Source organism: Diadema setosum, chromosome 3, assembly GCF_964275005.1.
Source record: "Diadema setosum chromosome 3, eeDiaSeto1, whole genome shotgun sequence".
Classification (NCBI taxonomy): domain Eukaryota; kingdom Metazoa; phylum Echinodermata; class Echinoidea; order Diadematoida; family Diadematidae; genus Diadema; species Diadema setosum.
In genome coordinates, this window is record NC_092687.1 from 39,456,664 (window position 1) to 39,481,678 (window position 25,015).

The 25,015-nt window shown below is 38.1% G+C and overlaps 1 protein-coding gene across 1 annotated transcript; it reads left to right on the forward strand.

Moving 5' to 3' along the window:
- The first annotated feature begins 4,692 nt into the window (after window positions 1-4,692).
- LOC140226376 (tRNA (cytosine(38)-C(5))-methyltransferase-like) lies at window positions 4,693-24,761 on the forward strand. Its single transcript, XM_072306858.1, has 10 exons — window positions 4,693-4,808; window positions 7,308-7,417; window positions 8,924-9,000; window positions 10,021-10,092; window positions 10,751-10,816; window positions 13,351-13,396; window positions 15,106-15,722; window positions 17,353-17,410; window positions 18,012-18,138; window positions 22,960-24,761. The coding sequence occupies exons 1-10, from the start codon at window positions 4,715-4,717 to the stop codon at window positions 23,058-23,060; spliced, it is 1,368 nt and encodes a 455-aa protein (XP_072162959.1). The 5' UTR covers window positions 4,693-4,714; the 3' UTR covers window positions 23,061-24,761.
- Window positions 24,762-25,015: the final 254 nt, after the last annotated feature.

The following is a 25,015-nucleotide window of genomic DNA, read 5'->3' on the forward strand; positions in this document are numbered from 1 at the left end:
CCTAGGCCTAGTTTTTTGTTTTTATATTTGAAGATAGGCCTAGATCTAGTAGTAAAAGTATTAGCCCAACCAAACTGTGTAGTGTTAAAAAGTCAAGGTAGCCCCGGAGCGCTCTATTGGCGCAGTGAATCTTGAGGCAACATATTTCACAGCCAGCATGAACCGCACCAGCTGTACCATGCCAGCGATCCCAACATTAGACCGATGGCATCTGTCTCTTCATGGTGGGCTTGTTATCTGACATTTGGACATGTATGGTCAACCCAACAATGACCGTATAAATCACATGATACATGCCCTAACGTCAGATAAGAAGCCCACTGTGAAGAGACAGATATCATCAGTCTACCCTCAACACTAACTACGACCAGCGCCAGCCCCAACTCGTAGCTCCCACAGTGTAACTGTAACTGTGTACAAGGAGCGCCCCGGGCTTTATACCCAACACGTAAATTAACGTGTCGGGCTGTTCCCAGTTACCGGTTACAGGGCCGGGCGCCCCGCAACGCCAACGGGGTTAATTTCACACTAGTCACTAGGACTGGTGCCTACTCTATAGACAGGTCTACATGGCTACTACACTGCACTAGCACTAGAAAATTGGAGAAAAAAAAAAATGTCTGCAAAAGAAAAAAAAAATAACGGAGCTAAAGCAGACAGAGTGAAAGCATCGACCAACAATAAATACTGGAGTAAAATATTAGGCCTGAGATCTATCGATCCCGACATAAAAATTGCAACAGCTCGCTACATCGTCTGATCGTCCTCGCCGGAACAAGCGCCAATCGTCAGCCGCATCTTCCCGGTGGTGGGACCGAGCAGCAAGTGCCTACAGTCACTGGAGTGTAGTGATCAAAACGATAGATAATATCTAGACCTACACCATATCGTGTGTCCCTTTCCCTATCAAAACAGACTACGGTATATATAATATACACTGTAATTTCAAATCAGAAGTAACCCAAGGATGAAGGAATGAAAATACTTACAACGCAAAGCTTGGCAGGGTATGTTTAAAGTGTTTAGCAGACTCCTTCTGAGCAAATTGTTGTCGGCAGCTAGCTGTAAAGAACTACCGTCCTATTTCCTGTGCCCTCTCGCCGGCAACATGTTACTGCTGCTGGCCGGCCGTACAACGTACACGCTATGCACGCGCGCGTGCCGTAGCCTTTAACGTCGCCCTCTTGTGTCCACTATCCGCATAGCCTGCCGCTGCACCTGCCGTATACTCCAGTACTATTACGTTACTTTCAAAGAGTAAACCAGATTTATAAGGTGAAAATCGGTTTTGGAATGGCTGAAACATTAAAAAAAAAGTCAAATAAGGCTATCCTATAATTAAGGTGGGTCCCACCTTTTTAAGAATGGTGCTTTTTCGATTCTTAGCCATTTCAAAATCAATTTTTATCAAATAAATATTGAGTCCCTCTTGGAATGCTCTTTCATATTATTATCATAACATTTTTTCTCATTACATCTGTATCTCAAAAAGACAGCAAAAGTAATGTTTGACACGTGAAGTTAGGTCTCAACCATGTGATTTGAGTACTATAGTAATTGGCATTCAACACTCTTTATCACTCTATTTTACTCTCCAAACTCAGTCATTATGGTATTCGAGGTCAATCATTTTTTTTTTCATGGTTTAAAGACTATTTTACCTATATCATGACAATATTTTATTCTTAACGGGTTTGATTCTGAGCCCTTTTCAAAATAATGTGGTGTTCCTCAGAGCTCAATATTGGGCCGGCAGTATCATTCCTTGTTCAGTCAATGGTGTCATTAATAACTACCCTTCTTATTTTCTTCCTTTTATTTGCAGCTGGTGATACTAATAATACACTCAACCAAAAAAAGTAAGTCCCCCCTAGCATTTTTGGATATTATCTCAAAAAGTGTTTCACCGATTTTCATAATTCAAACGGGAATGGATAGGACATTTTTATTACTCATAACATGAATGGCATATCATTGCCACCAGATATCATTAATTGGTGTGGGGGGAAAATGCATTTTATGTCAAAATGCATGAAAAAAAAAATTGCACTAGTAGTGATTTGCATTGACTTGAATTGAAAGAGCATGACACACGTGATTGATGAGGAATTCAACGCCTTTGATGAAAATAATAATATTGGTTTTGAAATGGCTGAGATATCCAAAACAGAGGGATTCTAATAAAGTGTGGGACGCACCCTTTTATACGATCGTTTTGTTTTACTTTGTTTGTGGATGTTTCAGTCATTCCAAACCAGATTTTAATCAAAAAGCTTTGGATTCCTCTTAAAAATGGCATGCTCTGTATTAGGCTACACTGTATTTTAATAGAAGTGTTTTCTTGGTATCATTCTCGCAAAAAGTTAAAAGCCCAATTCTCATCTCTACCATAATTGTACCATCCCTTTAGGCGAAACTTTATTGTTGCATTCAATTCTTTCGAAATTATGTGTAATAAAGATTAGAACCCAGTTACCTGCAGACGATATACAGATATACGACTGTTACTATAGATTCAAGATTTCGTGTTATAAATCATGTTTATTTGATGTAGATTGAAAAGTAATAGATTAGCAATATCATTCTATGAAGATGTACTACTGTATTGCTACAGAGGAGGCTCGGTATATGTTTATTGTGCCAGACATCTTGTCACCTGTCCACTTGTTGTTGTTATTATTATTATTATTATTATCATTATTTATTTTTTTAAAGGTACGAGTCGCCCTATTTCATTGTGATGGGACTGATGAATGCAGTTTGTTTTCAACCAGATTTTGTTATATTGGATCTAGTATCGATTTTCTTCTGTATAATGCCGACGAACATTATGTGTGTGTGTGTGTGTGTGTGTGTGTGTGTGTGACCAATTGATGCTCTATCACACATTTCAAAATAAAAGTATTAGCATTATCAGCTGCGAGAGGCCGGGACTCCATGTTATCTTCAATGTTTCAGGTTTTTTTTTTTTTTTTTTTTTCCTTGAACATCTGTATAAAATCTATAAATGAAGAGTTTGTTTGCAAAACCGATAAGTCCATATTTGCCAAATGGAGATATTTGCGATTAAAGGTCAAGAAAAATAAAGAGAATAATAAGAAAATTTTTGCTTCTTTTGACCATAACTTAAGAAATATACCTGTATATATGAAGGGTTTGTTTGCAAAAACCGATAAGTCCATTTTTGAAGATTTTGAAATACGATATTTGTCATAAAGTACAAAATAACACCTTTTAAATGATATATTGGTCACTACATATAAAGGTATATTTTGAAGTTATGGTCAAAAGAAGCAAAAATTTTCTTATTATTCTCTTTATTTTTCTTGACCTTTAATCGCAAATATCTCCATTTGGCAAATATGGACTTATCGGTTTTTGCAAACAAACTCTTCATATGTACTGACCACTATATCATTTAAAAGGTATTATTTTGTACTTTATGACAGAGATCGTACTTCAAAATCTTCAAAAAAAGACTAATCGGTTTTTGCAAACAAACTCTTCATATGTATATTAAGGCCCCATACATAATGATTATTATCATACAGTGTGTCCCATGACGAGGAAACTCTGCATTCACCTTGTCAAGGAACTGGGGAGGATTTACATTGTTCAAAATTCGTTTCTGTATGGGGCAGGGTCTTACATTAAGATGGAGGGTATGGCTTTTCTTCATCAGTCTTGAGAGGCAATGGAGATGTTTCATCCAGGGCCGGCGGAGTGTTTTTTAAAGGGGGGAGGGGCACTTCCGGGTTTCTTCAGCTGACAAGCCAAAAAGAAAAAGAAAGGCGGGTCTTCAGCGGAAAAAAAAAAAAACAAAACTAAATAACCTGTATACTGCGCTCACACGACAAGATCTCTATCTAGGCCTGCTAAGTATTTCTTTTTAGTGCCCGCACATAATACGTACTTCCGGCCGTTTCATAAAAAGTTGAATGATAACAAGTCTTGCTGGAATGTCAATTGCCATGGTAACGACAAGAATGCAGCTTCCTGATTGGCTGTTGCTATGGGAAGTTGTCATTCCAGCAAGAGTTGACATCCTAACATCTTTTATGAAACGGGGCCCCGGGTTAAAAAAAAAAAAAAAAAAAAAAATGTGTGTGTGTGTGTGTGGGGGGGGGGGCAAAGTATGACACCTTAGGCCCTATGTATTCCTTTGTATGGTGAAAAAAATGGGGGGGGGGCATAAATCGCTACAAACTGTGACTAGTCTGGTTTTTTAAAACTGAAAAAAAAAAGAAAGAAATATAGGCCTGTCTACGGATGTGAATAAGTTTCAAAATCTTTGTTGTTTGAATATAATCTCTGTTACGAAGTCTTAGAATATACTAGTAAGAAAAGAATAGATTTCATGGGTTAGAGTATTGTTGTTCTTTCATAGGCCAATATATTAACCCGTTTCATACTGAAATCTGGGGGGCATTTCATGAAAGAACTTGTCGGATAAAATATCTGACAAGTCAGTTATATCCGACAAGTTCAGAGAAATCAGCCAATCAGACTAAAGAATTTCTCAAAACTTGTCGGATATAACTGACTTGTCAGATATTTTATCCGACAAGTTCCTTCATGAAATGCCCCCCTGAAATGCCCACAGGCATTACGCAGGCCACAAGTTCCCGTACGGAACGGGTTAAGTTTATATCTGCGTGACTTTTGGTCGTGTTTGGGCTATTTCCCGCAGTTCGAATAGCAGCAACTTGACAAAATGGCAGCCCCCTGTGTCAGTTGTGAGACAGGTGCTCCGCTTCGAGTCGTGGAGTTTTTCAGTGGAGTTGGCGGATTACACTGTGCGGTTAAAGGTAAAATGCCGAATTTGTATGCTGAAAATCATGGCAGCTTAGTAGTAGTAATTCTATTGTGAATGCTGTCAGCACAGGCTCATGTTTCTGTGTAGGCCTACGTGTGTCATGCATGTCATTTCATACGCCGTAACCACAGCAGGGTCTCCATTCATACTGTATGCCGAAAGGCTTTGGCTTGCCTTTGGCCTGCACACAATGTTGGTGCCCCATCACTACAGCATATATCACGGCCACCGCGCCGCGCCGCGTCCGATCCCTACAAGAGCCACTACACTGATCTCTAGATCCTAAGGAAATTATAAAGATCAAAGTATGGAGCTATGGTAGCTCCTAGCTATCCCGACCAGGACAGCGATACTGGGCTGTGCATAAAGTAACTCCATCTTCCATGCACTGCCCATGCTGCCCAGAGACTCCAACTCTCCCGTTTTCGACGGGAGATCTCCCGCCGAAAACCCATTTTTGCAAAATCTCCCGTTCTCCCGCTTGAGATTTAATTTCTCCCGCCCTGGCTCTGTGTCTCCCGTTGGAAAGGATTTCTTACTTACTGCTATTGTATGTTGAAAAAATAAGCCTTAGATAGCACCAGGGAGCATGTAGAACCCTAGGAACTTCGCGCTTCGCACACATCAACTTGGAGTCTCCCGTTTGCTAGGGGTTTCAGGCGGGAGAATCTCCAGATCAGAAGGTGCTTTGGGTTGGAGTCTCTGGCTGCCACTAACACACTGCAGCTGACGGCTAAAAATATCCTGAAGACACCGTAGATTTTATGTGATAATTCGGACATGCCCACCAGGAACTATCTTGATCTCATGAAATTATCATATTTCAAGCCGCATGAAATCAGTTATGTTCTCATAAACTTTGATGTATGTTTGGAAAATATTAGACAAAGTTTTGATGAGAGATTCTTTCTTCTCACTCAAACAGATTGAGGCAGTGCATGGTGGTAATCTCCTAGTTACCAATTTCTGTGGAACACCATTGAATTGGATATTAGTCTTGTGTAGATTCAAAAGTGTTTTGTGTCTTTGTGGTTTTGCAGTTTACCTTACAGAGTACCTGCTTTCCAGAAATCATACCTGCATATACACAGTGTATGAGATCAAAGCTCACGTCTTACTCATTGTAAATTGGTATTCTCAGTGTATCCGATTCTTTTTGTTGTCTATTTCTTTCCACCCGTTTGTCCCTATCTACATTACTGCATGTCTACCTACAATGCATCTATTCCCTTCTCCCTTTGTACCTCTCTGTCTATATTCATCTGTCTATCTCTTTCTTCCTACTTGTCACTATCTCTATCTACTAATTTCTCTCACTGTTCCTATATCTATTAATCAATCTATCTGTTTATCTGTTTATACTTATCTATTGCCTGTATAATACTGATCTCTCCCTCTGTGTCTTTATATGAAGAGTTTGTTTGCACAAACCGATAAGTCCATATTTGTCAAATGGAGATATTTGCGATTAAAGGTCAAGAAAAATAAAGAGAATGATAAGAAATTTTTTGCTTCTTTTGACCATAACTCAAAAATATACCTTAATATGTAGTGACCAATATATCATTCAAAAGGTATTATTTTGTACTTTATGACAGAGATCGTACTTCAAGATCTTCAAAAATGGACTTATCGGTTTTTGCAAACAAACCCTTCGTATATTCACCTTCTATATGTTTGTCTATATCTTTCTGTCACTCTCTCTCCTTACTAATCTCTCTCTCTCTCTCTGTCCCTATATTGATGTATTTATCCACATATCTTTCTGCCTGTCTGTCTGTCTTTATCTGTCTGTTTCTCTATCTACCGATATATACTATACAAAATGTAGTGTATCTGCCTCTATCTATATTTATCTATTGTCTGTTTATCTCTTTTTGTCCGTTTATCACTATGTATTCTTACCTAAATATCTTTCTATCTATCTACTGTAAAAGTGGAAATTTTCGTGCATTTCGCGCATCCAGAAACTAGCGTGAAAATAAAAGCACATGAATATTTTTGCATACCATGTATGTTCCAGTAGTTAATGTCTTGATACCACGGAATTATAAGCATGCAAAATTCTTCTTACCCAGCCAAGCGCGAAAATAAGTCACATGAAAATATCCACTTCTTACAGTACATACCTATCTGTCTCTCTCTGTCTCTGTCTATTTACATTATCCACCTGTCTATCTATGGCTTTCTACCTACTTGTCACTATCTCTATCTGCCAAATTTATCTCTCTCCCACTATCTCTATATAATGTATACATGTATATTCATTTTTCAATCTGTTGGTCTAGTTGTCTTTCTTCCAGTTTGTCACCTTCTCTATCTATTGATCTCTCTGTCTCTCTCTGTCTATATATTGATATATTTCTGTACCGTTTATTTTTGTAGAAACCTTACTACACTTTTGTATGTCACCATGTACAGCCCACATCTTGCATGTACTGTATTTATCTCTTTCTTTTTCTCTTTTTATCTCAATCATCTCTGTTTTTAGAGAGTGGAATTGCCAGTGTAGTTGTTGCAGCTGTTGAAATAAACACAGTGGCCAATGCGGTGTACAGACACAACTTCCCTGAGGTTAACTTGCTGCAGAGAAACCTAGAGGTATGTATCTAATCCAAGACAAGTTGGAAGATAGCAGAATTTAAAGGTAAAACAAAGTACTGGTATGCCTAACTGTCAAATTTTGCTCAAAATGTACATGTATACATGCTTAAGAAATGTGTGAAATAACGCTGTAATAACAAGATATTAATTGGGTAATGACAAAAATGCAAAATATTAACCAATAATGTTTACATCTTACCTAGTTGGGGTCAGGCTAACTCGGACTCGGGGACAACTTGGACGGCGGGGCAGAGTTGTGTCCCTGGATTGTACAATGTTGTACTATGAGAGCACTTCGCGTTGTGGCCAGTCACACTTAATGAGCCGAGTTGATACAACGCGCACATCAAAGAACTTCTTTGGTGCGCAAACGAAATGAGTGTGGGCCTACATGTATAAAATATGGCAATCACGAACTGCGTGTAAATTGTCTGAAATAGGGCAGAGTTGTCCCTGATACCAAGTTAGCCTGCGTCCTTTTGGAATAAAAGTCGGTATATCGACTTTTGTCTTTTGATCTCAAAATTCTCCAAACCAACTCGTCATCCCGGCAAATCGCGTCAGCGAGGTAAGTTCCTTGGTAAACTCTTTTGATATATTGCAAGCAAATATGAAATGGGGCAAGACGGGTTCTCAAACCCTTACCAGAACTATGTTTTCCCTTTATAACAATGAGCATTGGACTGCCAGTTTCTGGTAGTACATGCAATTACAAGTGAGTAGAAATGGTGAAGAAGCACAAACACTGCAACGTGTTTGACTAGGTTGAAATAGTGAACACTGATTTGTCACAGAGATAGTTTGTGCAAAAACATGTGGAACTTACATTGTTAATCTGTGTTTTATATAGATCATATTGCATTTATTATAAGCTAAATGGTAAGGGCAATTACAATGGTAGAAACTGTAATGTAGACAGCTGACGGGTGTCTGCAGTCAATTGCTTCTACACTGTATGGTAGCTTCCAAAAAAACAACAACAACAGAACATTTTTAGTCTTTTAATGTAATCACCTGCAAAGTGTACTGTTAAGAGTTCTTAGGAGGAATGTTACAGAACTGTCCAGTCTGCTTTAGTTTAAAGTGATTGTTTCTTTTCATTTTTTTTTCTTTTGATTGATGTGAATTTTTATGATTTCTTTCCCCCAGTGGAAAGCCCTGTTTCATAAAACTTGTTATCACTGACAAGTTGTCATAGTTTTTATAAGCTACTGAAATCCTTGCATCTGATTGGCTAAGAGCAAATTTGTCACAGAAATGTGGTAGTTGTCACTAATATTTAAACAAGTTTTATGAAATGGGACCCAGATCTTGCTCATGCTTGCTTTGATAGTCTCTAATTTGGGATTCATGAATAACTCGGTCAGTCAAATTTGACTTCATGACTTGTACATGTACCTAGTCTCTCATCCAGCATGACATTGATGTTTGGGGTCTCTCTCATCTATATGCATTGTTGAACAACTCTGTCCTTCTAGTTGTCGATCTTTTTTCCTTTCACAGGGTTTCAGTACCGATGACTTCGACTCTTTTGAGGCAGACATGATAGTGATGAGCCCTCCATGTCAACCCTTCACAAGGTTTGTTAAACCAAATCATGTCCTTTTGTCTTTACTCTGATTAAAGAGAGAGGGCAGTGGCTATCACAGCAGTAAAAATAAATAAATAAATAAATAAATAAAAAATGAATACAAAACAAAACAAGCAACATTGCATTGACAATGTCAAGGCAATGCATTTGTGCAGAAATGTCAGCTATAACATCTTTAGAAAAAAAAAAGATAAATCAGACTGTGATTCTTACAAACTTTTATGCAGTTTGATTGTATGATTTGCATAGAAAAGAAATCTCACAACAAAACACCTCTGTTTCAGTCTTCTGACTTTCAAATAATATGTGAAATTAGTAATTTATATTTTGCACAAAAGCATGCATGGGTAATTTTCCAGGCAATAGAACTTTTTGTGAGACGAAGACAACATTAAATTTTTGTGGTGCTAAGTGGAGCCCCTCGGCCTTGTATTACAGCTGAGTTTGCAATAGTTTGAATTAAAAGAACTTTGTTGGGATCTTAACTGATTTTACTTATCTCACTTTGTAAGACACCTTTAAGCAAAAAAAAAAGGTCTCTTTCAAGTATTTTAGATAATGCTCTCTCGTTATATGTGAAATATATAATTCGTAATGCTGAAAATGTTGATAAGTTCAAATCATTGTTGAAAACTTATCTGTTTTATTAATACTCAACCTTAATTCTGTTATTGTTGTTGCTGTCGTTATATCATAATATGTTCATAATGCTGTATTTTACCTTTATGTCATACTTTTTTTTTTCAGATTGATGCGCTTAGAAACATCAGTATTAAGAGCTATAAAACTGTTATTCATTATCATTATCATTATTACAGAGATAGGAGTACAGCTTACTGTATTGGCACTCCTTGCCGACTTTTTTTTTTTTTTTTCAATTCTTTTCACTAATATTATGAATCCCACATTCATTATACATTTATTGGAATAGTAAAGTACCAGATATTGGAGTACCAGTAGTAAGGTGCCAGTTTTCAACTGTTTTCATGTTTCTTCTTTTCTAAACAAGGGTGGGCCTCAAGGGAGACAAGAATGATGCAAGAACCAACGCCTTCTTCAACATCATGAGAAACTTGCCAAAGTAAAGACCTTACCTTGTACTTTAATCCACATACCTCGGTCTATAGCTTCATAGCAGTATCAGAGGCAGACCCTGTCCGTAATGTCTTGCCAGACGCACCATATTGGGCATGTTAGGATAAACTTTCATCATAGGCAGTCATTGTTTTAATGTTGCAAAATATTTGTATGCCCAACAATTGAGCCTAGTTTTATACAAAAGAAATATTTGATATTGCTACTTGCTGTAGCAAGATTTGTTGTTACTGTAAGTTTTAAACAGGGACATTTATTTTCTTGTACTAGAATGATGAGTGTGGCATGTATCCTTTGTCAGATTTCTTGCCGACAAATTTGTCACTGTTAAAAGGTACATGTGCAACTGTAGTATACATACAAGAACTTGACTTGTGGTTGAAAGGTTCAAAATGCCTGTCTTGGAATACTACTCCAGTCCAGAAAATTATGACTGTTGAGACCAAAAAGAGATACGTGTAACAAAAGATGATGTTTTAAAAAAGGAAATCATTCATAATGCACAAGAACATCTTTTTTTTTTATGTGAACATGAAAATAAGATGGGCTCACATTTGCTGTACATTATTCTCTGTCATAACACAAGCAATTTAGACATGTTGTAATGCGTGCTGATTGTCAAAACTCCATTTTCTTTGTGACAGAATGTGGAAGAAGCCGAGGTACATTCTGGTTGAAAACGTGAAGGGATTTGAAACGTCCGAGACCAGGTAATTTGGAGCTGGCAGTATGGCATGGGATGTATGATCATTATACTGGACACTGAAACCTCTTTAGAAAGACCACCTGAGGGAGACAAGAAAGTGGCCATCATTAATGGGCGGGTGTCTTTACGCAAAGTTTTATTAGCTGTCAAAATGTGAGAAAGTAGCATTTAGTGGCCATTATAGACAGATTTGTGGGAAAGCAGGTTTCTATGCCAAACTAAAAGGAAGTTTTTTTTATATCAAATCCAAGTATCTGATTTGAAATGTATTTGAAGCATCATGATACAAATGGTAAGATGCAAGTTGATTAATCATTGTCTACGTAGCTCAAGTAGATACTTAAGATATTTGTCTTTCTATATGTGACCCGCTACAACAAAAGGATCCTAAAGTCGCTGACGGGTGAGCCGAGACAATCGAGTTTGAAGTCAGATCACCAAAATCTGTCAAAACGTTCAGATTTCTGTTTTTAACATAATTTTGTAGTCTAATGTATCTTCTATCATCTGCCGAAATTTCGAAGCTAAATGATTAAGGGAAAGGCCTGAAAATAGCATTTTTCTGGGCCATGCTTGGCTCGCCCGTCAGCGACTTTAGGATCCTTTTGTTGTAGCAGGTCACATATGTAATTTTCATAAATGATCTTGTTTTTTATTGTTTGATTCTGTTTTTTTCTTTTTCTTTTTCTTAGTGATGATACATAAATGGCAACACTTGAGGATTAGTTTAAGGCTGAGTTTACTCTTACAAAGAATGTGTTGTGTCTCTTCAAGATTTTTCGAGAAAATTCATTAAATGATTATTGTCATGTTTCTAAAGAGTTTATTAAATGAAGTAGTTGCAGATTTACCTTCGAACTACAGTAAGAAAACATAATACACCAAGTTGATTAAACAAACCTTGTAGTTTTATTACCCTGTTGCAGTCATAATGGCATAAAAGGGCTTAGACTTTACAAAATGAAGAAGTTTACTTGTTAACCCTATAAAGCCCAAGGGGGGGCACATTGTGCCCCCCTGCCATATTTTCATTGGCCACTCCTACACCTTTTACTCGATTTCAACCAAATTTGGTGACTTTTCCTAAAATCTTATTGCGAACATTTTGATATATAATTTAGCTATGTCCGATATTGCTGGTTGCCATGGCAACCGTAAACTGACAACCATGTTCGTCAGATTTTGCATGATTTTCTGTTCAAATTTCAGTTAACAATATAATAATGGATGAAATGGGGTTTTCTTGGCTGTAATTTGCTGAAGGACCAAAATGTGAAGTTATTATGATTGTGAATTACCCTGAAATGGTCTTCTTATTATTTCCTTTATTTTCTATATGACATAGGCATCAAACAATAGACATAATAGAAATAATAAAAAATACAGCATTTTCCAAAGACTACCCTTTTATTTTGTGTTATCTTCACACAAGCTTTGCCTGTAATATCATTTCTTCATCATATTATCAATCTGCAAACTCAAAATTTCAATATTTTGGAAATATGGAATATGATACCAATATATGTACCCATTCCAAGCAATACATCATAGGTTTCATATATTTCTTTATATTGTATTGTATAGCGCCCCCACATGTTGACCTTGAGAAATTTCAACAGTAACAAATAGTGAAGGTTGACTTGCTTTTCCTCTGTGGTAAATATGAAAATGATTGATATGAAATAAAAACACATATACTTGGGATAAGGAAATAAAAAGAAAAAACATGATTTTAGCATATTTCCTATGTATTTCTTTGTATTTTGGTTAATAGCGCCCTCAGTGGATGACCTTGGGAAATTTCAAATGTTGGGTCTTGTAGAGTATGAGTTGCTCTACCCATGTGCCAAATATGACGGTCATACATCATATAATAAAGAAGTTATATAGGGGGGGGGGGGCACAATGTGCCCCCCCTTGGGCCTGGAAGGGGTCAAAATAGCTTGGGCTTTATAGGGTTAATAATTCTTTTTTGTTTTGTTTTACATCTGTCACATCTTTGCATCCCTCTCAAGACCAAAGAAGTTTCTATATTATTTACAACTTTAACATTTATTTATTTATTTATTTATATGTTTTATTTTCACAGGGTGGCTCCATCAGTGGGTTAAACACTGTTGTTCTTGGAGGCCCTGCATGAACACATACATACAAATAAACACATGATAATCATACAATACCAACATCAAAATCAAATTTGCAGTATCAAATCTGTATATATCTTAATATACTGTATACTGATATAAATTAAAAGCTCAAAATTTAACAAATATTATACAACACATTACATCCTCATATCCTTAAATTTCCCCTACCTCAGAAAGAAAGAACAGAAAAAAAAAACACAACAACAACAACGACAGAACTATACTTGGGCACAGTGGAGTGCCCTCCAGAATTGGGCTGAGAAAGAATGTTTAGATGGGGCATGCCTTAAGTTTATTGGTAAACTGTTCCATTCAAGTGCTCCGGTGTGTGAAAAAGACTGTAACATAATAATAAACATGTTTTTGGGTGAATGTATTTTCTTGTCTGCAGAAATTTCTTGGCAGAAACTTTGGAGAAGTGTCAGTACACATTCCAGGTAAGCTCATGTTGGTTTGAATGCTCATTCGTACAAGTACATACTTGCTTTTCCCTTCATGATGACATTCTAGGTAGAATGAATAGTGGTTAAGCTGAAATGATATTTCGTAATCATTCTACACTTTCAGCTGTCTCTTGCTTCCAAGATATGTTGTTATGTACAAGCCTAACTTACATTTTAGGAAGTGCTATTTGCACTCATATGAATTCTCTCTGCACTTATTGCAATATGGAAATGCTATTCTGACTGTAAATATAATGCTACTTGGCTCCTAAGAGTTTCTATGCACTTTATTGTAATTACAAATCAAGGAAGAGTCTGAAACGTGGTTGTGCCATTTTTATTATCTTTTCTTACAGTATGCCTGCAAAAATGTAAAATGTGACCCGCTACAACAAAATGATCCTAAAGTCGGGCGAGGTCGATTATTTGAAAATTGCATGATATAATCCCCTAATCTTTCTGCTTTAGATTGATATATAACACATTTTATAAAAATAATCGGCTGCGGAGATATCGATGTTTAAAAGAGAGCATGTTGAGACGTCTGGAAAATCACTGTTTTGAGAAAAGCGCCCTAAAAGTCTTCCTTTCGACGCAATCGCGATCAACGGACACGCAAGTCAGTTTTCACCTCTGGACAATAGAAGGTAAGCCCTAGCAACCCCCGAAGAGTTCATTCAAGCACATCAGCGTCGGCGGTCTCCTCACCAACCAATCAGTGACCAGGATGTGAGAAGCGGCTGAGCATAGCGCACCCCGCCCGCACGCACCAGTCGACTGGGCAGTGTGCGAGCTTCACGCTTCGGTTAGCAGCAAGCAGCAAACTGACCAATGAGATCACTTTGGTCGTTGTTAGGGGCGGAACCTATCTGTGGCGCTCATTCCAAATTTTCGAACCAGTTTCTGCTTCGTTGAAACGCCAAAAAACATGGCTCAGAAAAACGCTATTTTTTTGGTCTTTCCTTTGATCATTTTGCTTCAAAATTTCGACAGATGATAGAAGACATGTTAGACTCCAATAATATATCAAAATCAGAAAATCGTAAGTTTTGACCAATTTTAATGCTCTGACTTCAAACTCGATTTTCATGGCTTCGACCGTGCGCGACTTTAGGACCTTTTTGTTGTAGCGGGTCACAAATACTTAATTTGTCACTTACCACATCTTGTCTTCTCTTTATGTAATATCATTTTAGTTATAACTGGTCTGTATGTACAGTTATGAGAATTGATGCACCTTTACTCTATTAGCATAGTATATCAGTGTTACTGTCTGTGGGTCTGTAATACTTCTTCCTAAGGTACAGGCCATCTCATTTCCACTTCTTTTCCTTTTCTTTCTATACCTGACACATTACCTGAGAAATTGAACAAAGCAAAATTATATTATATGAAATATTAGAAATGTTGATAATTTTTTTTTTTTGTTGGTAGGCAGTACATTGACAGAGCAGGGCCCCGTTTTATCAAAAGATAAAATCAATTCTGAATTACCCTACCACACAGTCTGCCATAGACTTACAGTTGGAATCAACTTTAAATAAAAAAGAAAATAAATGAATTTTAACTCTTCATAAAACAGGGTCCAGGCCAGCCAAATAGCTTTTCACAAATGTCTGCTTTTCTTCATTTTCGTTTCTGCTTTTTGTTTGTTTGTTTGTTTGTTTGTTTGTTTGTTTGTTTTATTCTCTTTCCCACTGCAGGAATTCCTTCTGTCACCCTTAGACATTGGTATTCCTAATCAGAGGCTCCGCTACTTCCTGTTGGCCAAACAGCGCCCTCTGCCGTTCAACCCAGAGCAAGGACTCGAACTTCTCCCTCATCGCATCACTCCAACTTCTGCACCCAGCTCTGTGGAGCCTTGTGACCTGGCAAATGAAGTTAGCAGCTTGGCAGTTGACAATCCCTCTACAGTGTCCTCAAAGAGTCAAAGCAATGCAGAGGAAAGTGTCAGTGTGACAAGTGTCTCTCCAACTTCTGCAACAGACTGTAACGCTGCATCAGCCTCAGAAAGAACAGAGCCCATATGCCATATGACTACAAAGGACCAAACATCAAAATCGCATGAACAAAAACTGAAGTGTGATGTAAAATGGTTGGAGGAACAAAATCGAGATGCTCATGATAGTAAAAGTGATATGAGAACTAGGAATGCCAAGGGTGGCAAGGCGAGGAGAAAAATTGTGAGCTATCTTCAGTCCGACCTGACTGAAGACTCGGTAGCTCAGTATCTGATTCCTGACAGAATCTTACTCAAGTTTGGAAAGGTCATGGACATTGTAACGCCGGAAGACACCAAGACATGCTGCTTCACCAAAGCGTGAGTACGGAGCAAGATCATTCTTGTCATCTCCAGGAAAGTGAAGCTAGTTCTCCATGTTTTACTGATCTCTTCATGTTTTCTACTAACATGTTACATGTACACTGTATTACACAGGGGTGTATCCAGGATTTTTTCTGGGGGGGTCGTAATCAAAATTTTTGGACCTTTACCTTTGCGAGGGAGCGGAGCGACCGAGCGGGGGGAGGGTGTGGGAGGGGGGTGTCCCCCCTCCCACAGTAGGGAGTTTTTGAATTTTATATCTTAAAATGGGGCCATTTGGTGCATACAAAAGTGTCTTTTTCGGCATGGCAGTGCGGCTTAGAAATAAGGTAAATTATGGCATATTAAAACTAAGTTACGAAATTTACGAGGTTTTTGACAATTTGCTGGAACACCGGTCACTTTTTTTTTCCCTGTTGTAGGCCTATATAAAGTAAAAAGCCCTCAAAAAACAAAAATAACTTTTACAAAAAGTGGACCTTTTGAAAATTTGGGGGGGGGGGGGGGGGTCGTACGACCCTCCCGACCCCCCCTTGCATACACCCATGTATTACATGTACACTGTAAATATTAAGATCAAAGATAAGTCAGAAAATCAAACAAATAAACCAAATCAAATCAAACTGGAAAAGCACTCTGAGAGCGCAGACCTCCGCCAAACAGCTACTTTCCACTGATGATCTTGCTCTTCCATAGTGATCAATGATTTCCACCTATACGTATGCATGCTGAAAAATCGCCCTATTTCCCAATATAGAAATCTTTGTTACGTCATAAACCTGCGGCTGCGCGGCACGCCTTGCCCTAACAGAAACTAGAGCATGCCTTTTAGTGCGCGTTTGAAAACCTCAAAAATGCGCAGCTTAAACTCCTATGTTCATTGACCCTACCTACCAAAATATTGAAAATCCCTCATTAAATCCATATAAGTTTCTGGATCACTACCAAAATTAAATCATTTGTTCCTTGTGTCATTCTCAAGCTCCCTGCAAGTTTCATCTAAATCCATGCGCAACTTTTAAAGTTATTTTGCACACGGTCAAACACACAAACGGTAACAAAAACATAACCTCCCCCCTTGGCGGAGGTAATAAAAAATCTCTTTGTTTGTGATCTTTCCATAAACACTCTTGACTATGGAGCAATCTCTTAAACTCCATTTAAGCTTTTTTTTTTTTAGTCAGCATTGCATAATCTCTCAAAGATGGACAGCTGTAAAAAATGTATTTATTTATTTGTTTATTTATTCATTTGGGGGGAAGGAATAAATTGGTAATTAACAAAACGTTTTGCAAAATATTTTATGCTCACTTCCCTAAACTGTATAATATTACAGCATAGCAGTAACATTTGAGGTTACCATTGCCGTGATTATCCAATGCATGCACATCACTGTTAACCTGTTGAAGACGAGTCCCAAGAATACTCGGGGAGGTGTCTATGGAAAATGTGTTTCAATGCAAAATCAGTCCGTCCTCAACGGGTTAACACTTTCATGTGCCCAGCATTGCCAGGCATCCATGTTGTACGTGGGCTCTGAGAACTCCATGGTCTAGTTGATGTTTGAGAGTTAAAGATACAGTACATGTTTGCATCATCTGTCATGTTCCTTTGTCTACTTTCACAGCTATGCCCACTACGTTGAAGGAACAGGGTCGGTATTGCGGACTGACTTTTCCACAGAGGTCAGTAGCCGTTTCAATTTTGGGTTTTCTATCCCCTGTGCTTTTATTGCACAAAAGATTGTAATTGATATCAAACGGTACTAGACCAGCGTTTTTTTCAAAAATATTTCGAGGCTTCTCATAACGATAAATTCATCAGCTTTGTACTATTCCTTGTTTCTACCTCTTTCTCTTCAAGATTGCAACATGATCGTATGTGCTTTATCAATGCAATACTTAATGCTGTTGAATGCTTTTTTTTTTTCAAAGCATAGTGCACTGCCGTTATGACGAACATGGTTATAAGGAAATTTTGTGGTAATGCTGTAAGATTTCAGGTTCCAAAATTGCTCTCTCTACAAATATTACATGTATATTCTTTTATTTGTTCAGCAAAAACAACATTTTGATATTTAACAAAAGAAAACTTCCAGTCCTGAGGACTTCCTTTTATCAGCAAGAGAGGAGTTTTGTTGTTGAGAAATATCTTCAAATTGCTGTGGAGTAATTATGAGTGCCCAATCTATGCAACCATGAAAAAAAGGTGAATGCTACCTATGAAAACAATAAGGAGGATCAGGGGCATTCCCACTCTTTTACTCTCATAATATGAACGATGCAGATGTCAGAGGCATTCAGCGAGGAGGATCTTCCGGAGGAGGAGAGGATGACAAGGCTGAGGTCGTTGAACCTGAGATACTTCACCCCCAGAGAGATGGCAAACCTCCACCATTTCCCCCAAGACTTTGGTGAGTGATTCATAGAAAAATTTAAGCTCATCTTCTCTCCTATTTCATCATTATAGCCGTCCTTACCTTTGCTCCTGCAACAATTGCTCACTAGTCAGGAGTGGCTTGAATCTGTCTTTGTTTATTTGTTTGTTTGTTTTTTGGAAAAATCAATCAAATATGCACTGTGTGATCTACCTTAATCAAGAGAGGAGTTTTGTTGTAGAGAAATATCTTCAAATTACAGTGAGTAAGTGAAGAGTATGTTTGCAAAAACCGATAAGTCCATATTTGTCAAATGGAGATATTTGCGATTAAAGGTCAAGAAAAATGTGACCGGCGACAACGGTTTCAGGCAAAAGTCGGGAATTTTGAAAATTCATTTTTTCACTGAATCACATTGCCCATTTCCTAAGCTTTGCATTGATATAAAACACTTATATTCTTCGGCACCATAAGTGGGCATACAAAGAAAAATAAAATGCACTTTTTAAGTTGTTAGCCTGACAAAATTGCGAGAAAACAGGCTTTGAAGATTCACCTCTTTCTCAAAGACAATGTCCGAGCGGCGATGCGAGGGTAGAATCACCCATCCGTACGATGGTGCCAATCGATGTTAAGCCCCGCCTCTAGCAACCACATCGCCTTCTGATTGGCTCACTGAGAGAGTCAAATTTCCCGGGCACCTTCTTCGGAGCTCAGTGTATGGAGCCGAAAAAACAATGCGTTTCGCTCGGTTTTGTTTACCAGTACGTCTTTCAAGATGGCGGATACGATAATTGCACTTGTGTACATGTACATGACGTGTATGGTGCACGTATTACGCAATGGCATCCACACGCCATGACTGTGTGCATATGTAACAGAGTGGTGGCGAATCCACACATTTACAAATTGTGTTTTCATTGTGGTTGATTTGTTTTTATCATTGGCGACCCTTTTGCTTATATATAAAAAAAAACAAAACAAGCACGACTCGTTAGTTTGGTGCGAATTTGATGTGTAGTATTTGAATATAATTGGTCACATGTGACCGCTCCTTTCCTCTTATCTGCCTTCCATTGAGTCAGTCTGCTGTCATAATCTTTACTACATGTACAAGTAGACAAATTTGAGAATATATAGTTTTCTTTTCACACGATTATGTCATGCTACACGATTTTTTTTTTCACTTCCGTTGTCGAACATTGCGTTAGAATAGTTTGGACAGAAAGCCAAACGAAGAGCACGCACGACAGAGCGAGCGTATAAACCACTATAGCAAGAACAATGGAGCATGTAATCGTGGACGCGTGGACAAAGCATTCCCCACACGCTGCAACTGGTGTCTCCGAAAGCCGAATTATGTAAATGATGCGACGCACCAGCCAATCGCATGCGAGACCATGCGCCGTAGCAACACTGGGGATATTGGCGCGGCGTTCGAAAGAAGCTCAAAACTGACGAGTGCGATCCAACATAGGGTGCTTAAAATTCCATTTTCGATAGGAAAAACTTAGTCTTATGCTATGAAATTTAGTGTAGATGTAGAAAACATATCAAAGATTCGATTTCTGCAAAAAACCTAAATCGACAAAAATAATAGTCAAAATCTTTGTACCCCGCCTAGAAGGGAATTTGCTCTTGCGACTTTTGCCTGAAACCGTTGTCGCGGGTCACAAATAAAGAGAATAATAAGAAAATTTTTGCTTCTTTTGACCATAACTTCAAAGATATACCTTTATATGTAGTGACCAATGTATCATTTAAAAGGTATTATTTTGTACGTTATGACAGAGACCGTACTTCAAAATCTTCAAAAATGGACTTATCGGTTTTTGCAAACAAACTCTTCAAGTGTTGTTCACTGTCCGTATTTTCTCCAAGGACTTTGGGTTAGGGTTAGCATTTTTAAAGGGTTTTAAGATCAGTTTAGAGATGATGTGAGGATTAGGATTAGGGTTAAAGTTATGTTTGTGGGTAGAATTTATTGTTGGCTTGAATAATGATAATAGCGTGCATATATTTAATGGGAGCAATTGTTGCACGAGCAAATGTGATGGAACCCCCAATGATTCACATTGATCATGCAAGACGAATGTTTGAAATTAAAAACATGCATTATGAAGATGTTGGAAACCAACAAATGTAGGAATATTTTTCATTCTTGCTTCTTATGTCTTAACCTGTTCCCTCCGCAATTCTCTGAGTGCCTTTAATGCCCCCAGAAGAGATTCTTTTTGCCCGTCGGAAGAGAGACAGACAGGTTGGTAATCCACCTGTGTGAAGGCAGTCAAGTGGTACATTGTATCCCCCTTTCCACTGTCAACTACATGTGCCAGTGAACAATGGAAATATCAATCGGGTGCGAGGTATGAATAGAGCGTGCGCTGATGAGCTCACAGAATCTTTTGTTCTACACAAAACCAGGTACCTGAATGAGGTGACTGGGTCAGCAAACCCAGATATTTAACTGATCTCAGCCTTGATCGCTATGTACATGTTCGCACAAGTTTACAGCAGAACAAGCAAAAAACTAAATCAGGAAAAAGGTACATAATACCATGAAATACGCATTTTTCAAACAGAAGAACAAATCCTGATAGAATAAACTCTGATCTTTTTATCAAACCCACTTTTTTGGGCATTTGAACACAAAGAAACATGAATTTAGGCCACTAAAGCAGGCACTCGTCTTCATTTTGGGAACCTGGTAAACAGGGTTCCCGTATATCAGTTGCTTCCACGGGAACCTGGTAAACCAGGTTCCCGTATATCAGTTGCTTCCACGGGAACCTGGTAAACCAGGTTCCCGTATATCAGTTGCTTCCACGGGAACCTGGTAAACCAGGTTCCCGTATATCAGTTGCTTCCACGGGAACCTGGTAAACCAGGTTCCCGTATATCAGTTGCTTCCACGGGAACCTGGTAAACAGGGTTCCCGTATATCAGTTGCTTCCACGGGAACCTGGTAAACCAGGTTCCCGTATATCAGTTGCTTCCACGGGAACCTGGTAAACCAGGTTCCCGTATATCAGTTGCTTCCACGGGAACCTGGTAAACCAGGTTCCCGTATATCAGTTGCTTCCACGGGAACCTGGTAAACCAGGTTCCCGTATATCAGTTGCTCCCACGGGAACCTGGTAAACCAGGTTCCTGTATATCAGTTGCTCCCACGGGAACCTGGTATACCAGGTTCCCGTACATCAGTTGCTCCCACGGGAACCTGGTAAACCAGGTTCCCGTATATCAGTTGCTCCCACGGGAACCTGGTAAACCAGGTTCCCGTATATCAGTTGCTCCCACGGGAACCTGGTAAACCAGGTTCCCGTATATCAGTTGCTCCCACGGGAACCTGGTATACCAGGTTCCCGTATATCAGTTGCTCCCACGGGATACCAGGTTCCCGTATATCAGTTGCTTCCACGGGAACCTGGTAAACAGGGTTCCCGTATATCAGTTGCTTCCACGGGAACCTGGTAAACCAGGTTCCCGTATATCAGTTGCTTCCACGGGAACCTGGTAAACCAGGTTCCCGTATATCAGTTGCTTCCACGGGAACCTGGTAAACCAGGTTCCCGTATATCAGTTGCTTCCACGGGAACCTGGTAAACCAGGTTCCCGTATATCAGTTGCTCCCACGGGAACCTGGTAAACCAGGTTCCCGTATATCAGTTGCTTCCACGGGAACCGTAAGGAACGGGTTAAGATACAATGTGAAGGGAAGGTCACAGGTTTATGTCCAAGCTTCTGATCCAGTCCAGGGGCCCGTTTCATAAAACTTGTCATCAGTGACAAGTTGTCATAGATGTGACAAGCTACTGAAATCCTTGCATCTGATTGGCTGAGAGAAAATTTGTCATAGAAATGTGTCAGATGTCACTGATAACAAGTTCTATGAAACGGCTCCAGGTCAGCATCACTTAGTGTTGGAGATTGCAACCGTCACGTGGAACACCCTATTCCTTACTAATGCTGTCAACTCGATACAGTACAGTTTTCTACAAATTCATTCTCACTTTCCCCACCCAGTGGATAGTAAAGTAAGCTGAGAGTTTGCATAACATATTTTTTCCTCGGTAGGTAGATGATGAGAGTGTGTGCAAGAAATCTGGTAGCAACTGGAAGCGTAGGAAGACTTTACCTCCAGCTTTTTTGAAATGCAGAATGGATTGAAAATAATTTAATAGTCTATTGATTGAATGAATTACTCTGTTACTCTACATTAACTTTATTTAGCTGTTGTTCGTTTATTGTGTATTCATTTGCATTAGTTTGTATTTGTGTTTTTATTATTAAATCAATGTATCATATATAGATATACATGCATTTATGTGTACATAATTACAATATGCATATGTATTGATTTATTGTATATTTTTTGTTTTACTCATCATTTATTTATTTGTTTATGTGGGAAGTGGAAGAATCTTACTTTGTCATAGAATGAATGACCTCACTGGCAAGAATGACTCCATATAATGACCATACATTTGATTAATTCTCAGTCATGAATACAAAAACACACACACACACACACAAAAGAAAAAGAAAAAAAAAGCCTCTTCAAGATAGTGCACTTTAATCTTGATCTGGTCAGTAAATAATTCTAAGTTTCATCTTCAGGTTTATTGTACTATTGATCTGATAGCTGATTTTTTGTTTTGTTTTGTTTTTTGGTTTTTTCCTTTTAATAGCAATCTTCTCACATGTAAAACTGCGGTATCAACATATATATCAATTTTGCAAGGTTGCCTGAAACTGCATTTATGTGTGGAAAATTTTGATGGTCAAACATAAGTACCAGGAATAAATTTCTAAATCCCCACACTTTGCCAATTACCCCCTGTACCTCACACCTAGGTTTCCCAGAGACTACCACCAAGAAGCAACTCTACCGCCTGATTGGAAACAGTTTGAACGTGACGCTGGTCGCCGAGCTCATCAAGTACCTGGTCACATGATCAAAGTCACATGATTGTCCATTTTCTGGCCTTTTGGACTGGATGAAATAACTTCAGTTGGAGGTAATATCTCAACCGTGAATGTGAAGAAGAAGAAAAGGGGAAGGAAAGACTTTAAAAAGAAAGGAAAGGAAGATGAAAAAAAATGGAAGACAATAAAAAAGGAATAGAGAAGAAGAAATAAAGAATTAGAAGATAAAGAAGAAAAAAAACAAAGAAATCAGAAGAATAATAGGAATTACAACAAAGAAGAAAAGAAAATGAAAAAAAAGTGGAAAGGAAGTCTGAACGAAAGAAAGAGAAAAAAAAAATGGTTGAGTTGACTTTAAGAAGGAACCTGTCACTTGCAAATTAAAAGTACAGTACTTAAATGTTCATCTTAAACTCATTTGAGAGGTACAGGAAAAAGCAAAATGAAAAGAAACAGAAGACAAGGAAGAAGAAGAAGAAAAAGAAGAAGAAGAAGGAGAAGAAGAAGAAGAAGAAGAGGAAGATGAAGAAGAAGAACGCTTGAAAATAGGCAAGCAGCAGAAGTTGGACAATTAGAACAAAGAAATATTGTGAACAAAAAACAGAAAGAACGGGAGGAAGCAATTACTCCAAAAATATTAGTTTCTTCATTGAAAGTTTACCATCTTATTGAATAGTCACATGTTCTACCCTGTTTATCAAAGTACCAAACAAAAATAAATATCATTGCTTTCATTTGCGATAAGTGAGTCTTATTGACAATTCCAGGCTTTGTCCCCTTATTTGAAGTACGAGGAAGATTTATATATGTGTTACACCCGTCCCGATGTGGCAAGGGGTGTTTAAAAACTGTGTACTGAAGGAAGGGAAAAATGCCACGTCTAGTCACAATGGATGCAGGGATGAAAGTGTGTCTCTTTATTCTGGTATAAATCATACAGAGTTTCAATGATCGTATTAATTGCAATCAGATTAATTATCAAACACTTCTTCTCATCAACACGATGTGAATGACACATGCCAGTTTGTTTATATTATGAATACGTAATTCTTCATCAGTGTTGATAATTTACCTTGCTCAATATGATGCCTTTTTGTACCTCTAAGAGTCTCTAAAATCAAAGGTTAATTATAACACTTACTCATAACAATCACTCTTATCATTCCTCTGTAGTAAGCATAATTAACTGTAAAATTCTCCTTTAATAAAGCAATCTAACTTTACCTTAATCAGTCATTTAAAATATTAATGATTTAATCAAATAATGACACAAGCACTAATACTCATATGGTCATTAGCACATCATAAACAAGAAAACAAGCAATCATATCTGGCATTAAACAATAATAAGTGATTATTCCATAACTTCACTGAGAACATCATCTTTGGTCTTAATTCCTCTTTTACTGGAGGGACCATGTAGTTCAACTACAAAACACTAAACATCATAGGATTTACCAGTCAGAAAAAATGATTTAGGAACATTGAACGGGAGTAGAAGTAAGATTTCTTACCTGAAGGAAGGGAAAAATGCCACGTCTAGTCACAATGGATGCAGGGATAAAAGTGTGGAGCTCAAACCACATCCATCGTGATGAAGGCATTTTTCTTAGAATTTGAAGAGACTGGGTAAACTCCACTCTGATTTCAGGGGTGGGTGAAATAAACTTGTGAGGGTAAATTTCCCTATTTATACAAATGCATGTATCTAGAAACTTCCAAAAAATTTAGGGGGGTCTATTTTCTTGAGGCTTTTACACCTTCCCCTCCTAAAACAAATGTCGTCCCCGACATTTCCTTACATAAAAAATCCGCTGTTCCATTTGGTGTGTGTTCTCAAGTGATGTTCTATTTACAAAACATTGGATCACATAGGCCTACCTGGCTATAAAACCATATTCTAGCACTTCAAACAAATAACGACCTAGACCATCTGATGACAGGGAGTTTAAAGAGAGTATTCGATGCAGCTTTAATACTGCCC

Bases quoted from the DNA above. Each gene is read 5' to 3' on its own strand.
- LOC140226376 (XM_072306858.1), top strand. From the start codon at position 4,715: ATGGCAGCCCCCTGTGTCAGTTGTGAGACAGGTGCTCCGCTTCGAGTC. The intron at 15,723-17,352 runs GTGAGTACGGAG...CTACTTTCACAG, and splicing joins ACATGCTGCTTCACCAAAGC to CTATGCCCACTACGTTGAAG. The intron at 18,139-22,959 runs GTGAGTGATTCA...CCTCACACCTAG, and splicing joins CCATTTCCCCCAAGACTTTG to GTTTCCCAGAGACTACCACC.